Source organism: Podarcis melisellensis (assembly GCF_964234715.1).
Source record: "Podarcis melisellensis genome assembly, chromosome: 10".
Taxonomy (NCBI): domain Eukaryota; kingdom Metazoa; phylum Chordata; class Lepidosauria; order Squamata; family Lacertidae; genus Podarcis; species Podarcis melisellensis.
Window position 1 is genome coordinate 73,143,565 of NC_138542.1, and position 18,285 is coordinate 73,161,849.

The window sequence follows — 18,285 nt, forward strand, 5'->3', positions numbered from 1 at the left end:
CCTCTTCCACACCAACTTAATAGCCTGGCTCTAGACCACCTCTTCCTCTCCTTTCTTTTCCGCAGGGTCTTCCTGCCCCCCTGGGTTCCCTCTCTCCGTGACTCGCCTGAGGCTGAATCCTCTGCCGCCTCTTCCCCCCTCCTTCTGGCTTTAGGGCCGGGCTCCTCCCCTGAGCTCTCTCCACTTCCGCGCGCCTCTACGTTTGAACTTGGCGCGCGTACGTTGCTGCTGACCTTTCTTTCGACCGCTACACCACCCCTTGTTCTGCTCTCCACCCTTTCCGGCTGAACACCTTGCTCCAACCCCCTTTCTCTGTTCTCTCCTAATCCTGCTCCCTCCGAGAGGCTGACGACTCCACCCCCTTTACTCCGTTCCGGCTGAGACGCCTCTTGCTGCGTCTGTCTTCCACTGGGCTCCTCTCCGCTTCTCCCTTCTCCTCCCTTTTGCTTGATTAAGGTAACCCCCTTTTGAGAATCCTCTGACTCGCTGCTCAGACTCGTGGATTCCCTCAGAATTCCGTCATCTTCTTCCTCATCCTTCTGCCCCTCCTCCCACTCGCTCTCCGTCTCCTCTGTCATCTCCTCCTCTCTCCCAGAAACCCTGACACCACTCCTGGACCCAAGGGGCCAGCAGCGCATCCATGCAAAGGAAGAGCAGAGCTGCCGCCCTCCTGCGACTCTCCGCGCCCTGACTTGCCCCCCTCTCGCCATGCAGTGCTGGGACCCCCCTCCCTCCCCATGGGCCCCATGTTGGGAGAGAGGAGACTCATTTTATAATGGAATGTTTTTAGAATGTTGGATTATTTCATTGTTTGATTATTTGATTGTTGTTAGCCGCCCTGAGCCCGGCTTCGGCTGGGGAGGGCGGGATATAAATAAATTTTATTTATTTATTTATTTATTATTATTATTATTATTATTATTATTATTATTATTAAAACATCAGACATTAAAAACCTCCCGATAGAGGGTTGCCTTCAGCTCTCTTCTAAATGTCAAAATGTTGCCCATTTCCTCACCCTCTGCCTGCTTCCCTGTAACTTTGCTTCTCGTGGGGGGCGGGAATCAGCAGAAGGAGCACCTCCCTGTCCTGACTGAGCGATGTTGGTGGAGATGCTCCTGCAGGTCTACAGGGCCGAGGCTGTTGAGGGCTTTAGGTTGCAGATCTTACTGCTCCATAAGGATCTCATTCAGCAAATAAATGTATTACTGAAGGCAAAGAAGCATAAGAGGATCCAAAAAATAGCAAAAACTTAACTTACGTAAAACCCTAACTTAGCATACCAAAACTGCACTCAAGTAAGAATCACACAAGCTGAGTAGAGAAATAGCAGACTAGGAAGTGGGACCAGGCGCCTTTCGGCCTTGTAATTTATATTAAATGTCAGAGTAACCTTGGGACTGGATAACAAGCCTGGCTCACTCCAATTTAAACCAGCTTCATCTGGTTCCCCAAAACAAGAAAGGTTCTTCATAACCTCATCGCAACTGATCCCACCACCAGCTCTCAGCAGAAAGGAAACTGCCGAGTTTCAGGAAGCCTGCATTAGATCAATACTTTTTTTTGCCTGAAAAATGCAACCATGACACTTAAAGGTCAGCACCAACAGTTTGAATTGTGCTTGGAAATGTACTGGGAGCCAGGGAAGGTCCTTTAGGGGCAGTGATATGTGGTCTTGGCGGCTGCTCCCATTCAGTAGCACTTTCTGGGTCACCTTCAAAGGTAGCCCCATGTAGACCACATAGCAGTAGTCCAAGCCGGAAATAACCAGAGCATGCACCACTCTGGCGAGACAGTCTGCAAGGAAGGAGGGTCTCAGCCTGCGTTCCAGATGGAGCTGCTAGACAGCTGCCCTGGACACAGAAGTGATCTGCACCTCCTTGGGCAGCTGTGAGTCCAAAATGACCCCTAGGCTGCACACCTGGTTATTTAGGGGCACAGTTACCCCATCAGGACCAGGGAGTCCCCCACACCTGCCCACCTCCTGTTCCCCAGAGACAGTACTTCTGTCTTGTCAGGATTCAAGCTCAATCTGTTAGCCACCATCCATCTTCAAACCACCTCCAGGCACCAACACAGGGCATTCACCACCTTCACTGGTTCTGATTTAAATGAGGAGAAGATCTGAGTATCACCCACATACTGGTGAACACCCCGCCCAAACCCCTGATGATCTCTCCCAGCAGCTTCATATAGATATTATAAAGCATGGGGGAGAGGACAGAGCCCTGAGGCACCCCACAAGTGAGAACCCAGGGTTCAGAACACTCATCCCCCAACACCACTTTCTGGACACGGCCCAGGAGGAAGGAGGGGAACCACTGTACAGCAGTGCCCCCAGCTCCCCTAGAGGGTCCAGTAGGACACTATGGCCAAAGGTCTCCAAAGCCGCTGAGAGATCTAGCAGAACCAGGAAAAAACTTTCCCCTCAGACTCTAGCGCATCATCATCCAGCGCAACCAGCACAGTTTCAGTCCCATCATGAGGCCTGAATCCCAATTGGAAGGATAATGGTGGCAGAAGCTTTCCTGGTCCTGCACCCCCAAAAGCTCCAGGCACAATATTTCATTAGCTTTGAAGGGGCCATACTTAGTGGTCTTTTCTTCAAAAGACAAATATTCTGAATACTTTTTAATTAATGTATGATGTAAATAGCGCTTCTGTTTTCCTTGTTCCACATTGGAGAGATTTTGATACACAGGTCTGAGTTCATCTCTCTGCCTGAAACTGCTGTGTTAGCAGGACTGTGAGCCTGGACAGTGTGTTTGGGGGTCTTGGGCTGCCTAGACAACAAGACCCCCTTCTCAGCCTGGCTAATATGTTCCCAAGGAAAGCAGAGCAGTACGTTAGGCACCAGCTTGGCTGCAGGAGTGGCTGGAAGGAGGTGTGCAGGACACCATCCAACCCTCTTAGAGACTCCACTCTGGATTTGTGTAGGTTTTCCTCTATAGCTTTTTCTTCTCCTGAAGGTAACTCAAAAGGAAGTGAAGGAGTGCACCAAAGTTTTATGACCAGAGTTTTCATTCGCGATGGGCTTCCTTCCCAGGTTGATGAGACCCATCTGCTCTTCATTTTCCTCTGCAGAATGGGCAGAATCTGCCTTCTTGACTGTGGGATTCACTGTTGTTCTCATCCTTTCCATCCACCAGGGCCTGCCTTCACCTGTAGCAGAATTCCCCAATCCACCAAGGATTTGAGACCCATCAGGTATCCTCGCCTGGTTTGGGCGGCTGGTTGAAGCCATTCCTGGGATTGTGGCCCCTATTCCATCCTGACAGCTTTTGGAAGCCACAGGTGAGAGCTGAGTGCAGTGTGGGGACCAATGGTGGATAAATTACCCCATAAGGTGCATGACATTTTCCCCACCAAAGGTACTAACACTCCCCTAACACCACATGATATTGTATGATTATGATCTTTAAGACAGAACGGGAATTAATTCATGTCCCCAGAAATAACACAACTTCAGGCCACTAGAGAATCAATATTACATTTTCAAGGTACTACACATTCCACTAAGTACAGTTTATCTATCTGCCTTGAATATCCTGCTTTTCAGTGTTGTTTCTGGATAGTCATGCATCAGAAGATGGGCACGAGATCAGGCAGCACATCATTCTTTAAAGAATCAAGCTGCTTTATGAACATTGATTGAGGATTTTGAAAGTTGCTCATGAATTACTATCATTTGACATTGCAACTTCATTTCCTAAAAATTGGGAACATGGGTAGGAGGTGAGGGAATGTAGGAGACGTTGAAATAGGAGAAGGTGCTAATGGAGCTTGATGTGTTCTCTTTCCCTTTCTTCTCTTCCTTGAAACCCAAACAGGATTTCCCTTCCTCCCACTCTGAAGAAGGAGATGGAGAAGACAGTCAGAACTCCAGGGGATGCGTCACCTTTGGTTTCATGAGGAATAGAAATTAAAATGTGGAATATGCTTTATTGAATGAGCACACATAGTTCACATCAACGACGTCCAACAGGGGAGAAACCATTGAAAGGTATGGAGTGTGGGAAAAGTTTCACTGATAGTGAAAAACTTAGAACAAATCAGTGGACTCACATGGACAAGATAGGATTCCAATGCAGGGAGTGTGGTAAGAACTTCAGTCAACATGGGCACTTAAGTTTACATCAACGGATTCACACAGAGGAAAAAACCTTTAAATGTCTGGAGTGTGGAAAGAGCTTCTATCGGAGTGATGTACTTAGAAGACATCAATGGACTCACACGGGGGAGAAACCATTTAAATGCATAGATTGTGGAAAGAGCTTCAGTCAGAATGGACACTTAAGTTTACATCAGCGGACTCACACAGGGGAGAAACCATATAAATGTATGGAGTGTGGAAAGAGCTTCAGTTTCAATGGAAACCTTAGAACACATCAATGGACTCACACAGGGGAGAAACCACATAAATGTATAGAGTGTGGAAAGAGCTTTACTGATAATGGAAACCTTAGAACACATCAACGGATTCACACAGGGGAGAAACCATTGAAATGCCAGGAGTGCGGAAAGAGCTTTAGTGACAATGGACCCCTTAGAACACATCAACGGATTCACACAGGGGAGAAGCCATATAAATGTCTGGATTGTGGAAAGAGCTTCAGTCAGAACGGTGACCTTAGAAAACATCAACGGACTCACACAGGGGAGAAACCATTTAAATGTATGGAGTGTGGAAAAGGTTTCTGTCAGAATGGAGAGCTTAAATTACACCAGCGGATTCACACAGGGGAGAAACCATATAAATGTATGGAGTGCGGAAAGAGCTTCACTCATAGTGGATACCTCAATATACATCAACGGATTCACACAGGGGAGAAACCATATAAATGTATGGAGTGTGGAAAGAGCTTCAGTTTCAATGGAAACCTTAGAACACATCAACGGACTCATACAGGGGAGAAACCATTTAAATGCATGGAGTGCAGAAAGAGCTTTACTCATAATGGAAACCTTAGAAGACATCAACAGACTCATACAGGGAGAAAACCATTTAAATGCATGGAGTGTGGAAAGTACTTTAGTCAGAATGCAGACCTTAAAAAACATCAACGGATTCACACAGGGGAGAAACCATTTAAATGCATGGAGTGCGGAAAGAGCTTTACTGATAATGGAAAGCTTAGAAGACATCAACGGACTCATACAGGTGATAAACCATTTAAATGCCTGGAGTGTGGAAAATGCTTCAGTCAGAATGGAGACCTTAAATTACACCAGCGGATTCACATAGGGGAGAAACCATATAAATGTATGGACTGTGGAAAGAGCTTTAGTGATCATGGATGCCTTAGAAAACATCAACTGATTCACAAAGGGGAGAAACCATTTAAATGTATGGAGTGTGGAAAGAGCTTCCGTCAGAGTGGACACCTCAATAAACATCAATGGACTCACACAGGACAGAAACCATTTAAATGTATGGAGTGCGGAAAGAGCTTTAGCGATAATGGAAACCTTAGAGGACATCAGCGGACTCACACAGGGGAGAAACCATATAAATGCATGGAGTGCAGAAAGAGCTTCAGTCAGAATGGAAATCTTAGAAAACATCAGCAGACACACAGGGGAGAAACTGTTTAAATGTATGGAATGTGGAAGGAGCTGCAGTCAGAGTGGAACCCTTGATTTATGTCAACAAACTCACACAAAACACAAACCTTATAAATATCAGGAAAGTTGATAGAGGTTGAGTCCTAGTGGAAGTTCTAAGGAACATCCAGAGACTCTCACATGTAAGAACCCATTTAAATGTATGGAGTGTTGGACGTCTTCCTCTCAGAGTCCACTCTTTTCTTCACAGAAATGAATTCAGGAGGAAATCAGTCTTTAATACATGTTGTGTATGTGAAGTTCTGGTATTTATGTGTAAAACTGTATAGTAATGAAATATTGAAGGCAATGCCAAACAATGTGATTATGATCTAAGATGTAAAGTAGCTTTTGATAGAGAAAGGGTGAGGGTTTATCTGGATTGCTTGGTGGTCAGTGAGGGCTGGGCGATATATTGTCCCATACTGGTTTCTAGATAACCTTCCAAAAACAATTGATATGGCAACATACCACAGATCACAGTGTGTGTTTCTGGGATGCCCATTTGCCTGGAAGCAGCCGGCAGAAAGCTTTGCTTTGTGCAGCCCCTGAATATGCCGAGTTGCTGACTTCCCTCCCAGACGACAGGAAGCGAAAGACACACCTCCATTGCCCTGCTGAAACTGGATTTGCTCTCAGGAGCTAAGTTTTGTGCCTCACTGGGGACCCAGTGAGAACTGTACGCTTTGAAAGCTCAGTAAACTATTACTGAAGAAGTCCTGCTGCCTCTGTGCGTGTTTTTGACCTCAGCGTGGGACTTGCTCTACACATGGCCCCTACCCTGCTGCTACTCCGCTCATGCCCTGGAGTTGCTGTACTTAAGCATGCAAGACGGGTGCGTTTGTGTGCACTTAAAAGCAAATAATGTAGGACTCGCCTTTCTATGAGAGTACAGTGGTACCTCGTGTTACAGACGCTTCAGGTTATAGACTCTGCTAACCCAGGAATAGTACTTCGGGTTAAGAACCTTGCTTCAGGATGAGAATAGAAATCGTGCGGCGGCAGCGGGAGGCCCCATTAGCTAAAGTGGTGTCTAGGTTAAGAACAGTTTCAGGTTAAGAACAGACTTCCGGAAAGAATTAAGTACTTAACCTGCAGTACCACTGTGATGTGTTTTCAACTGTTTTTTAAAAAATTTGTAATCTGCTCTAGGAGATTCAGATTACAGTGGTACCTCAGGTTAAGTACTTAATTCATTCTGGAGGTCCGTACTTAACCTGAAACTGTTCTTAACCTGAAGCACCACGTTAGCTAATGGGGCCTCCAGCTGCCGCCACGCCGCCAGAGCACAAATTCTGTTCTCATCCTGAAGCAAAGTTCTGGGTTAGCAGAGTTGTAACCTGAAACTTATGTAACCCGAGGTACCACAGTACAGACAGGGAACTAACAATAATGATGATGATGTTACATTGCTTAACATGCCCCTCCCAAGTCATGAATACTTGAGGGCACTCCTGGGTCCATCATGGTCGCTTGAGGCCCATGTCCAGCTCAGGCTAGTTCCCCACCCCACAGACCTTTTGGGACAGAGAGGACATGGCCCTGGTCCTCCCTGCTCTGCATCAGATGGGACGGTTGCAACGCTCTCTGTGTGGAACTGCCTTGAAGGCTGTTACCGGACAAATCCAAGGGCTCCCTTGGACAAACAGAGACACCAACCAGAGCAAGTCAGAGCAAAACAGCAGCCAGTAGGCTTGGTCTTTATTAGAAGGAAGACTGTCGCGACAGGGCTCCCACCGCCCACGAGGTGAAGCAAAATGGAAGCCCCGAACAAAAGAAGACCCTAACTTTTATTAGTTACTAATCCCCAAACTACACCCCCAGAATTACATCACATCTACATCATGATTACATTAAAATTAGGAGGAGTCGAGGAGGGGCTACACAGGTAATCCGAGTGTCCTGACACCTGGCCGGAGCCTCCTGCCTCCTCCCCACATGAGTCAATTTCAAGAACAAAAGGAGAAGGGCGAAGTTTCCTGCCCCCTGAGGGGAATCCGGTCAGTGTCCTTTGTACAAGTCTGGGTGGAATACACTAAAAGGTGCAGCTTGATTGTGTTCTTGATAGTCTCCTGTCTGGACTCATCACGATGGCTATCAAGGTAATCACGCCAGCCGGGGGGGAATCGCTGTGTACGTGACTGCTCGGTCAGGAGATTATGGTTACCCAGCGTCATGTCACCCCCCTTTGGTAGTCCTTTGGATATGTAGTAAAATAAAAGTGGTCCGATAAAAATCCGTCGTACGGTTGATTTTTAACGAATATAAAACGGCGAATACTTTGAAGTTCAAACCAACCCCAAGTTCAGGAAACAATGTAGCAAGCTCTTGATTGGATTAGTCACGGTTGAGTGAATTCGGAAACGTTGTATCAGTGAGCTGTCAAACAGGGACACAGCGAATGGCGGCTGCAGTACCAGCGCAGTCGCCACCAGGGGCGCTGTTCGCTAATGCTCATTGGTTGAAGCGGCTGTCGAGTGATCCAGAGTTCAGTCGCCCGGTCTACCCAAGTTAAGAATAGGACGATGCGGAGCGCTAGAGTGGAAAGCCGTCAGGCCAGCGCTTCCTTATTTACGGAAGGCTAAAGGGAAGGTGACCCTCTAAAGGGGCATCTCCAGGGCTGGGGGTGGGGAGATGCGTGTACGTGTGAGTGTGGTGCTTGTGTAATACACGTGACAAATGTGTGTGGGGGGGTGATTTCCGGTGACAAAGGCGACTCGGGAACTGGCTCAAAATGCAGCAGCCAGATGATTGGCTGGGCTGCCTCTCTTTATGAATGGCATTTCTCTCCCACCTCCTTGTCCAATGAGATCAAGGCGGCATCCATGGGTCTACCCCTCCCCACTGAGTCCCCCCACGACAAACACATTGGATTCCTGTTTTAAAAACAGTTTCACTGGTTGTTTCCTTTCCAGCAGGACCTCTCCTGCTCTGAATGCCTTGGCTGTTTACACTCCAGCACAGCTTTCTGGGAACTTCTCTTTGTGCACAGTGGTACCTCAGAATACAGATGCTTCAGGTTACAGACAGCGCTAACCCAGAAATATTACCTCGGGTTAAGTACTTTGCTTCAGGATGAGAACAGAAATTGTGCTCCAGCAGCGCAGCGGCAGGAAGCCCCATTACCTAAAGTGGTGCTTCAGGTTAAGAACAGTTTCAGGTTAAGAATGGACCTCCAGAACAAATTAAGTACTTAACTGAGGTACCACTGTATAGCTTTTGCTTATGCTGTCTTGTTTGGACATGAAGGAGAGCAGACATGATTCCTTTGTCCTGATGTGTGCTGAATAAACTGCTTGTAAATCTGCTCACATATGCCTCTCCAGCCACTTCTGCTGTGTGTTTACTCTGTTGAGTGTGCATGCCCAGCTTTTGAAGACTGCTGAAGCTCGGGTCGCTGATCCAAGGACTGGAGATCACCCAGCACACGGACTCCTTGGCTGAATCCCAACATTAAGCACTGGAGGAAAAAAGGAGGCCTGCAGGATCAGACCATAGGGCTGCTTCCTATGCAGGAGACAGAGCAGAGGATTCCCCCATCACTCTGTCCTACTCCTCCTCCATGGATTGGCCCCCTCCTCTTTTAACACCACCTTGATTGGTGGCCTCTGCCTCTTGTGGGAGGGAGTTCCACAGGTTTACTCTGCCCTGCAAGAGGAAGCGCTTTCGCTTCTCTGCATTCCTTCCTTCCTTCCTTCCTTGCACAGGTGAGGTTTTAGGGACCAGGGTATATTTCATGTCCAAATGTTTCCATCCACGGCCAACCTCTGTTATACAAGGGGACTGATCCATACATCTGAATGGGATTTCTCTCCATGCATTTCCCCGCTCCTGGATCCAAGGGGCCAGCAGCGCATCCATGCAAAGGAAGAGCAGATCTGCTGCCCTCCTACGACTCTCCGCGCCCTGACTTGCCCCCCTCTCGCCATGCAACGCTGGGACCCCCCTCCCTCCCCATGGGCCCTGTCCTGGGAAAGAGGAGACTCACCGGATCCCAGCAGGCGCCCCCAAACAGCCTCTGCAAAGCCGAACCAATGGGACCCCCACACGCCCAGCTTCTTGCAGGAAAGGGAGGGGTTGGGCTTTCACTCTGAAGGACCCTGCCCCCCCTCTTACTTTCCTGTCTAGGAATCTAGATCTTTCCGTTTAACCCTTGGCACGCCGAGCACACCCAACTCACGCCTCTCCCTCTCGAGAGACGGAGCATCGCGCACCAATGGCATCCCGAGAAGGCGGAGGAGGAGAGGTTTATGGATTACTTCCGGCAAGGGATACATTCAGTTATGGACAGCAGCTGAATGGTCCCCTAACAGCTGGCCCCTGAACACGGGTCCTAAGAAAACTTCACTGGCTCCCAGTCCGCTTCCGAGCACTGTTCAAAGTGTCGGTGCTGACCTTGAAAGCCCTACGCCTGAAAGCAGCACTTTATCGAGAAGTTTTTAATATTTCATGTTGTGTTATGTTTTCTTCTATTCTTTTGGAAGCTGCCCAGAGTGGCTTGAGCAATCTAGTCTGATGGGTGGGGTACTGTTACAATAAAATCTGGGTGCGAGGCTACTCTGCCACCAAGCTCGTCAGACTAAGTCCGCGGGTCCCTGCGGAGGAAAATGAGCTCAGCCGGGCACAGGAGCAAACTGCAGAAGATCCAAGTTTATTGTGCAACAGGTTCAAGGCGAGATTGAACAGCGAGAAAGGGGTGACATGAACTTTTGAAACTTCCCTCCATGTCCCAGAATACAGTGCAAAATACATCACAGTTACATCATGAATACATTAAGAAGATGTTGGGTTACACAGGTTACATCATGAATACATTAAGAAGAGGTTGGGTTACACAGGATTAACATATGGAGGAGGGAGGGGGGAATATGCAGAGCTGGAGATATGCGTAGATAAACACTTCCTTAGTGATGAGAAGACAATGGTCCATGTACTGGCATTGCCCGGAGGAAAGATTTGGCAGAGTGATTTGACAGGATTAGGGTCTTGACACCTTGCTTGAGGGATTATGGAGGACAGGGGAGGTGTCATGGAGTCCTAAAGAAATTGAGCAAATTGGCACGTTGATTTTCTATGAATTTTATAGATTTTAGTCCCTTTTGACATTGACAATTGGAAATAAATGGATATATTGTAGCTAAGAAGAAGGTGAAGAAGACATGCCCCCCCCTTCCGTATCAGTACAAAAAAACAAAAAAATTCCTTCCAGTAGCACCTTAAAGACCAACTAAGTCAGTTCTTGGTATGAGCTTTCGTGTGCATGCACACTTCTTCAGATACCATGCACACGAAAGCTCATACCAAGAACTGACTTAGTTGGTCTTTAAGGTGCTACTGGAAGGAATTTTTTTGTTTTGACTATGGCAGACCAACACGGCTACCTATCTGTAACTAGTACAAAAAAAGTTACTGTTGTTGTTAGACACCCAGCTTTTGATAGGGCTGCTTCGTTCTGTGCTTTTGGACTCCTATGTGGGCTTACGGGTTTGGTGCTTGTGGATCTCATGGGATTTAATGACTTGCCATTATAAATGCACGGACATAAGTGCATTTACACAGACACATTTCCAAAAAAACACCAAAACTCCGGCATGTAGCCGCAGGTGATACAATAGGCGCCTTTCTGCAAATAGCCTTTGCAACACAACTCACTGGATGGTAACAAAGTACACACATTTGCCTCTTTGCAACGGATGCTTTCACTTAGCCCCGTTTCCTCAATGAATCCACCCATTTCTTGATGAAATGTAACTTCTGCCAGGAAAACCTGAGCTGAAATAGTAAGGAGAGCAAAACAGCAGCCCTGTCTGACCCCCGCCAGCCCCCAGACTCCCCCAGTCACGTGGCAGGAGATTCTTCCTGAGCCCCCCCCCTCCGTGAGATGGGTATGACATCATTGATGATCCATTGATGATCCACATGATCCAAGCAGACTGTTCCAAAGAGCAGATCTGTATGCCTGAATGAAACGGGTCTGCGATGATGGATTGTGGAGTCAAGAAATCCACCCTTTCCAATTATCTCTCAGGCTGGCCGGGAAAAGGCAGGGGGGTGGGCGACTATCTGAGGGTGTCCAAATTGCAACGCGCTTTACTTCTGGGCTGCTTCACTCCTTGCATGGGGGGGGGGGCTCTGCGCGCAAACAGATCAACAGCTGCCTTGTTTTATTCCTGGCCTCATTGTGTTACCTCTGACGGAGACAGAAGGGATGAATTTTACCTGGGTGTCGGGGCTGTGTGTGCAAAAGCCCAAGCCCCATTCTTTCCGTAACACAGGTGTCACAGAGCCTAACCCGCTGCTCAATGTGCACCAATACCGTCCTAAAACATGGAATGGATCTAAGCTCATGGCGTGGGGTGGGGAGGGAAGGATTTTGCAATGCAAACATTGTAGGGGGGGGGACAAGCTTTGCAAATGGATTGGCGTGATCAACCTTTTCCCGCTCTCCTCATCCCCTGAAGGAAGAAGGGAGGGGGGAAACCTTCCTCTCCTTCGCCCCCCTCAATTTCTCCCTCGCTGGTACATCCTCCTCTCACTCCGCCCCCACAACCCCAAATCCCCCCGTATGTCGCACCTCTTCCTTCTGCTCCTCCTCCTCTCCATCCGGCTTCTGTTTCCGGAATGAGGGGAGAGAGCCCCCCTCCCAACCTGCCTGCTTCGCCCGCAAGTGGAGCTTCTACTCCGAATTGCTGCTCTGCGGCGTAGCTCGCGGGGGGGGGGGCGCTTTCGGAAAGGGGAGGAGGATGGGAAGAGGAAGATCCCCGCCCCCCGTGGATGTTGCAGGAAAGAAATGAGACTCGGGAGCGAGGACAAAGAGGCAAAGGGCTCCCGGGGGAGGAGAGGGGAGAAAAGGACCCAGAGACCCCCGCCAGCTCCCCAAAGCGCCTTTCGTGGGCCCCATGGGAAGGGCCTGGATCCCTGCACGTGTGCTGCGAAGGGGGCTTTCCTTGGCCCCTTAGGCGCCTTGGCAGCGGCAGAGATAACCCTAACCATATAAGGCGCCAAGGGGTGGGGGCCTCTGGGTGCAGGGGAGACTCTGGGACAGAGGGAGGGAGTCGAGGAAGTGGGGAGGGGTAGCATCCCTGGGGCAGGGAAGGGCAGCATTGGGGGGGGGGAGGAAGACCAGTCTTTGGGGAGACTTCTCCATGGTGGCGCCTGCGTGGATTCTCCAGAGGGGCCGCCTTGGCTTCTCCCTCCCTCCCAGGAATCGGCCACCCCTTCAAGGCAACCAGAGGGATCCCTGGAAAGTGGGGGGTCATGTCCCCCCTCCCCTCCTTCCTGCAACCTCCATCCTCTTCCCACCCCATAAGCCCCCATAAGCTCCTTCCCTGTCCAGGAAGAGGGGAGGGGAGAGGCCTTCTCAGAAGGAGATCTTCGTTTCCCCAATCCCACCCAGGAAGCAGCCAGAAACCTTTTCCTCTCTCTCAGGCTTCCATCTTTAAGTGTCTTTTCCACTGCCTGGTGCATTGAGGATGAGAATAACAATTGATCCCAAATCACCTGCTCTCAGCAGAAGGGAACTCCCTTATCAGCTAAAATGTTCCAGCTAGAGAAAACACCAGCTTTGAATCACACAGAGTAAAACCACCAGAACCTTCTTGAAGCAATAGACCAGGAATGATTGATCTCTCTACATTAGATCAATACTTTTCTATGCCTGAAAAATGCAACTATGACCCTTTAAAGGTCAGCACCAACAGAGCACTATCCAAGCATCTTAGAGACTCCACTCAAGATTTGTGTAGGTTTTCCTCCATAGCATTTTCTTCTCCTGAAGATAAGTCATGAGGCAGCAAAGTTTAGGATCAGAGTTTTCCTTCTCAATGGGCTCCCTTCCCTTTCCTCTGCAGGATGGGCAGAATCTGCCTTCTGGACTGTGGGATTCACTGTTGTTCTCATCCTCTCCATCCACCAGGGCCTGCCTTCACCTGCAGCAGAATTCCCCAACACACCAAGGATTTGAGACCCACCAGCTATCCTCACCTGGTTTAGCCGGCCGGTTAAAGCTGTTCCTGGGATTGTGGCCCCTGTTGCATGCTGACAGCTTCTGGAAGCCACAGGTGAGAGCTGAGTGCAGGGTGGGGACCATTGATGGATAGATTACCCCATAAGGTGCATGTCATTTCCCCCACCAAACACAACTTCAGCGCATCAAGGAATCAATACCATATATTCAAGGCTGAAGTTTCTACTAAGTACAGTTATCCCTTTGCCTTGAATATCCAGCTTTGTCAGTGTCAGATTAGGATAGTTCTGTATCAGCAGAGGGGCACGAGATCAGGCAGGACATCAACATTATAAAGAACCATTGGGGTGGGGTGTTTCCAATTTGCCAGCTGCTTTCTTTCTGCTTCTCCTGCTCCCTCCAATGCAAGGCATGTAGATGGTGGTCCATCTCCAACAACAGGAGCTTCCCTGAGCACCCATTCAGCTCACCCCAAGCACCAAGCCTGGTCACTAGTTCTCTGACTGACCCAGACCACAGTCCCTGGAGAAGATGTAGACCTGGGTCTCACATAATAGTCCACTTGGACCTTCTGAGGCCAATGGGACTGTGCAGGTGATTCATTAAGAGACAGAGGTGGATGGAGGATTATGATGCAGAGGATGGGGAATGTCCAAAGGAATCATGAACCAGAGAAAGAGAGGGCTGTTTCTTGGACAGAGAGCAGCTGTATTTCCTGTGAGGAAACAATTGATTTGAAAAGGCTGTTTTCCAAGATCATGCTGCTTTATTAATGATGATTGAGGATTACGAAAGGTTGCTGATGCATTACTATCATTTGACATCATTGCATCTTCATTTCATAAAAACTGGGAACATGGGTAGGAGGCAGGGGAATATAGGAAATGTTGAAATAAGAAAAGGGGCTAATTGTGTTTGATTTGTTATTTTCCCTTTCTTCTCTTCCTTGAAACCCAAACAGGATTTCCTTTCTGCCCATTCTGAAGAAGGTGATACAGAAGACAGTCAGAATTCTGGGAGATGGGGAACCTTCCGTTTCATTAGGAATAGCCATTAAAATGTGTGAAATGTGGAATATGCTTCACTGAATGAGCACACATATCTCACATCAATGAACTCAAACGGGAGAAACCATTTAGAGGTATGGAGAGTGAAAAAAGTTTAACTGACAGTGGAAAACTTAGAACACATCAACAGACTCAAATGGGCAAGAAACGATTTCAATGCACAGAGTGTGGACAGAACTTCAGTCAGAGGGGACACTTAAATCTACATCAACGGACACATACAGGTGAGAAACCTTTTAAATGTATGGCGTGTGGAAAGAGCTTCAGTCAGAATGGATACCTTAGAAAACATGAACAGACGCATGCAGGGGAACAACCTTTTAAATGCATGGAGTGTGGAAAGAGCTTCGGTCAGAGTGGACAGCTCAATAAACACCATTGGACTCACACAGGAGAAAAACCATTTGAATGTATGGAGTGTGGAAGGAGCTTCAGTTTCAATGGAAACCTTAGAATACATCAACAGACTCACACAGGGCAGAAACCATTTAAATGCATGATTTGCGGAAGGAGCTTCAGTTTCAATGCAACCCTTAAAAGACATCAATGGATTCACACAGGGGAGAAACCATTTAAATGCATGGAGTGCGGAAAGAGCTTTAGTGATAATGGAACACTTAGAAGGCATCAACGGACTCACACAGGGGAGAAACCATATAAATGTATGGAGTGCGGAAAGAGCTTCAGTCATAGTGGACACCTCAATATACATCAACGGACTCACACGGGAGAAACCATTTATATGTATGGAGTGCGGAAAGAGCTTTAGTGATAATGGAAACCTTAGAAGACACAAACGGACTCACACAGGAGAGAAACCATTTAAATGTTTGGAGTGTGGAAAGAGCTTTAGTGACAATGGTAAACTTAGAACACATCAACAGACTCACACAGGGGAGAAACCATTTAAATGCCTGGAGTGTGGAAAAAGCTTCAAGCGGAGTGGACAGCTCAGTAAACACCATTGGGCTCACACAGGAGAAAAACCATTTGAATGTATGGAGTGTGGAAGGAGCTTCAGTTTCAATGGAAACCTTAGAAGACATCAACAGACTCACACAGGGGAGAAACCATATAAATGTACGGAGTGTGGAAAGAGCTTCAGTCAAATTGCGCACCTTAGAACACATCAACGGATTCACACAGGAGAGAAACCATTTAAATGCTTGAAGTGTGGAAAGAGCTTCAGTCAGATTGGAAACCTTAAATTACACCAACGGACTCACACAGGTGAAAAACCATATAAATGTATGGAGTGTGGAAAGAATTTCAGATTTAGTGGAACCCTTAGAACACATGAAGAGACTCACATAAGAAAAAAACTATTTAAATGCATGGATTGTGGAAAGTATTTCAGTCAGAGTGCACACCTTAGAACACATCAACGGATTCACACAGGGGAGAAACCATTCAAATGTATGGAGTGCGGAAAGAGCTTCAGTGACAGTTCAAGACTCCATTTACATCGACGAACACACACAGGGGAGAAACCATTTAAATGTATACAGTGTGGAAAGAGCTTCAGTAAGTTTGGAAACCTTAGAACACACCAACGGACTCACACAGGAGAGAAACCATTTCAATGTATGGAATGCGGAAAGAGCTTACATTTTAATGCAAACCTTAGAACACATCAACGAACTCACAGAGGGGAGAAACCATATAAATGTATGGAGTGCGGAAAGAGCTTCAGTCAGAGTGGGCATCTCAATATACATCAACGGACGCATACAGGGGAGAGATCATTTTAATGAATGGAGTGCGGAAAAGTTTCAATAAGAGTGAAAATCTTAGAGGAAGACATCTACAGACACAGAGGGGGGGGGAAGCACTTATGGCTTCAGTCAGAGTGAAACCCTTGATTTACGTCAACAAACTCACACAAAAGACAAACCACATAAATGTCAAGAAGAACTTTAAGGGTAGAGGTTCAGTCCTATTGGAAGTCCTACATCAACAGAGCCAGTGTGGTGTAGTGGTTAAGAGCTGTAGACTCCTAATATGGGGAACCAGGTTTGCGTCTCCGCTCCTCCACATGCAGCTGCTGGGTGACCTTGGGCCAGTCACACTTCTTTGAAGTCTCTCAGCCCCACTCACCTCACAGAGTGTTTGTTGTGGGGGAGGAAAGGAAAGGAGTAGTGATAAAGCGGGATATCAAATCCAAACTTTCTTCTTTTTCTTCACGGTCAGGAATAACTTTAAGAGCTGACGCCCTACAAACCAACAACAAACTCAAAGATGAGAAGCAGTTTAGATGGAAACATCGCAGAAAGTGCTTTAGTTACAATGGAGTTTTTATGAAACATCTAGGGAGATCTAAAGGGGAGAACCCATTTAGATGTATGGAGTGCTTATATGTAAAACTGTATAGTCATGAAATAATGAAGGTAATGTCTCACAACAGTGATTATAATTTTATATGTAAAGTTCATTTTGATAGAGAGGGGGAATCTAGATTGCTGGTGGTGAGGATCAGGGCTTTGTAAAGCAATTGATATTGCAATACACCGTGAATCACAGTGTGTGTTTCTGGGATGTGCCTGGAAGCAGGAGGCAGAAAGTTTTTCTTCATGAAGCCCCTGCAGATGCCGAGTTGCTGACTTCCCTCCCAGACGACAGGAAGCGAAACACACACCTCCATTGCCCTGTGTCCTTCCAGCCTCTTTCCTCCCTTCCTCCCTTCTGCCGGTGTGTGTTCCTGATATCCTGTGTGCTGTATTTTTTTACTGCTGAAACTGGATTTGCTCTCAGGAGCTAAGTTTCGTGCCTCACTGGAGACCCAGTGAGAACTGTATGCTTTGAAAGCTCAGTAAAGTATTACTGAAGAAGTCCTGCTGCCTCTGTGTGTGTTTTTGACCTCAGCGTGGGACTTGCTCTACACGTGGCCCCTACCCTGCTGCTACTTGGCTCATGCCCTGGAGTTGCTCTACTCAAACATTCAAGATGGTTTTTGCACCAAACTGTGTCACACACACCCCACCTCATGATCTCCAAACACGGCTTCTTCACCATAACTTCTCCCCACCCCCTGTGTTCTGAAGAAAAGTTAAAATACTGTAATTTAATGGGAGATTGTCCCCCAAGCCTAACTCCAAGAGGGGGGAGGAGGAGCTTCAGGTACCCAACAGAACATTAAAAACACAGATTGAGTTCAACAGAAAGCAAAGCAAAGCCTACTCCAAGGGGAGCCACTTCAGCTTCCAGCCTGTCCGCTCCCACAATCGCTGAAGGAGACTTGCCATTTGAGGATGGCAGAGCTGAATGGAAGCGGGCAAGGAAGCCCCACAATCGCTTCTGCTAGAGCAGGGGTAGGCAGCTTAAGGCCTGAGGGCCAGATATGGCCCATTCACCTTCTCAATCTGGCCTGTGGACGGTCTGGGAATCAGCATGTTTTTCCATGAGTAGAATGTGTCCTTTTATTTAAAATGCATCTCTGGGTTATTTGTGGGGCATAGGAATTCATTCATTTCCCCCCCTTCAAATACAGTCTGGCCCACACATGGTCTCAGGGACGGTGGACCGGCCCATGGCTGAAAAAGGTTGCTGACCCCTGTGCTAGAGGAATAGGGGCAGTGACCCCTATACTCAAAGGTGAAGGCCAGGAAGGAATTCCTCCCCACCCTTGTCACATGCAGCTGGGCTCACTTG

The 18,285-nt window shown here is 47.6% G+C and overlaps 4 protein-coding genes across 6 annotated transcripts in view; 3 read left to right on the forward strand and 1 right to left on the reverse strand.

Annotated features, from left to right (window-relative positions):
* LOC309378644 (uncharacterized protein) overlaps positions 1-5,711 on the forward strand; it is a 47,954-nt gene extending 42,243 nt beyond the window's left edge. Inside the window, exons 2-3 of one of the 2 annotated variants that reach the window (XM_081927123.1) lie at positions 3,150-3,294; positions 3,831-5,711. In XM_081927123.1, coding sequence (XP_081783249.1) covers positions 3,949-5,595 — 1,647 coding nt within the window. In that variant the 5' untranslated portion in view covers positions 3,150-3,294; positions 3,831-3,948 and the 3' untranslated portion in view covers positions 5,596-5,711. The remainder of the gene's footprint in view (positions 1-3,149; positions 3,295-3,830) is intronic. The other variant, XM_081927124.1, reaches the window with a different exon arrangement.
* LOC309378648 (uncharacterized protein) overlaps positions 1-6,042 on the forward strand; it is a 113,767-nt gene extending 107,725 nt beyond the window's left edge. Inside the window, exon 2 of the transcript XR_014172150.1 lies at positions 5,719-6,042. The gene's annotated coding sequence lies outside the window, so the exon portion shown is untranslated. The remainder of the gene's footprint in view (positions 1-5,718) is intronic.
* Positions 1-9,627, reverse strand: part of LOC309378831 (zinc finger protein 500-like) — a 58,066-nt gene extending 48,439 nt beyond the window's left edge. Inside the window, exon 1 of the mRNA XM_081927538.1 lies at positions 9,593-9,627. The gene's annotated coding sequence lies outside the window, so the exon portion shown is untranslated. The remainder of the gene's footprint in view (positions 1-9,592) is intronic.
* Positions 1-16,767, forward strand: part of LOC309378701 (uncharacterized protein) — a 42,186-nt gene extending 25,419 nt beyond the window's left edge. Inside the window, exons 1-3 of one of the 2 annotated variants that reach the window (XM_081927276.1) lie at positions 12,185-12,421; positions 13,520-13,664; positions 14,532-16,767. In XM_081927276.1, the coding sequence (XP_081783402.1) occupies positions 15,162-16,388 (1,227 nt within the window). In that variant the 5' untranslated portion in view covers positions 12,185-12,421; positions 13,520-13,664; positions 14,532-15,161 and the 3' untranslated portion in view covers positions 16,389-16,767. Of the gene's footprint in view, positions 1-12,184; positions 12,422-13,519; positions 13,665-14,531 lie in introns of those variants that run through there. The other variant, XM_081927277.1, reaches the window with a different exon arrangement.
* Positions 16,768-18,285: the final 1,518 nt, after the last annotated feature.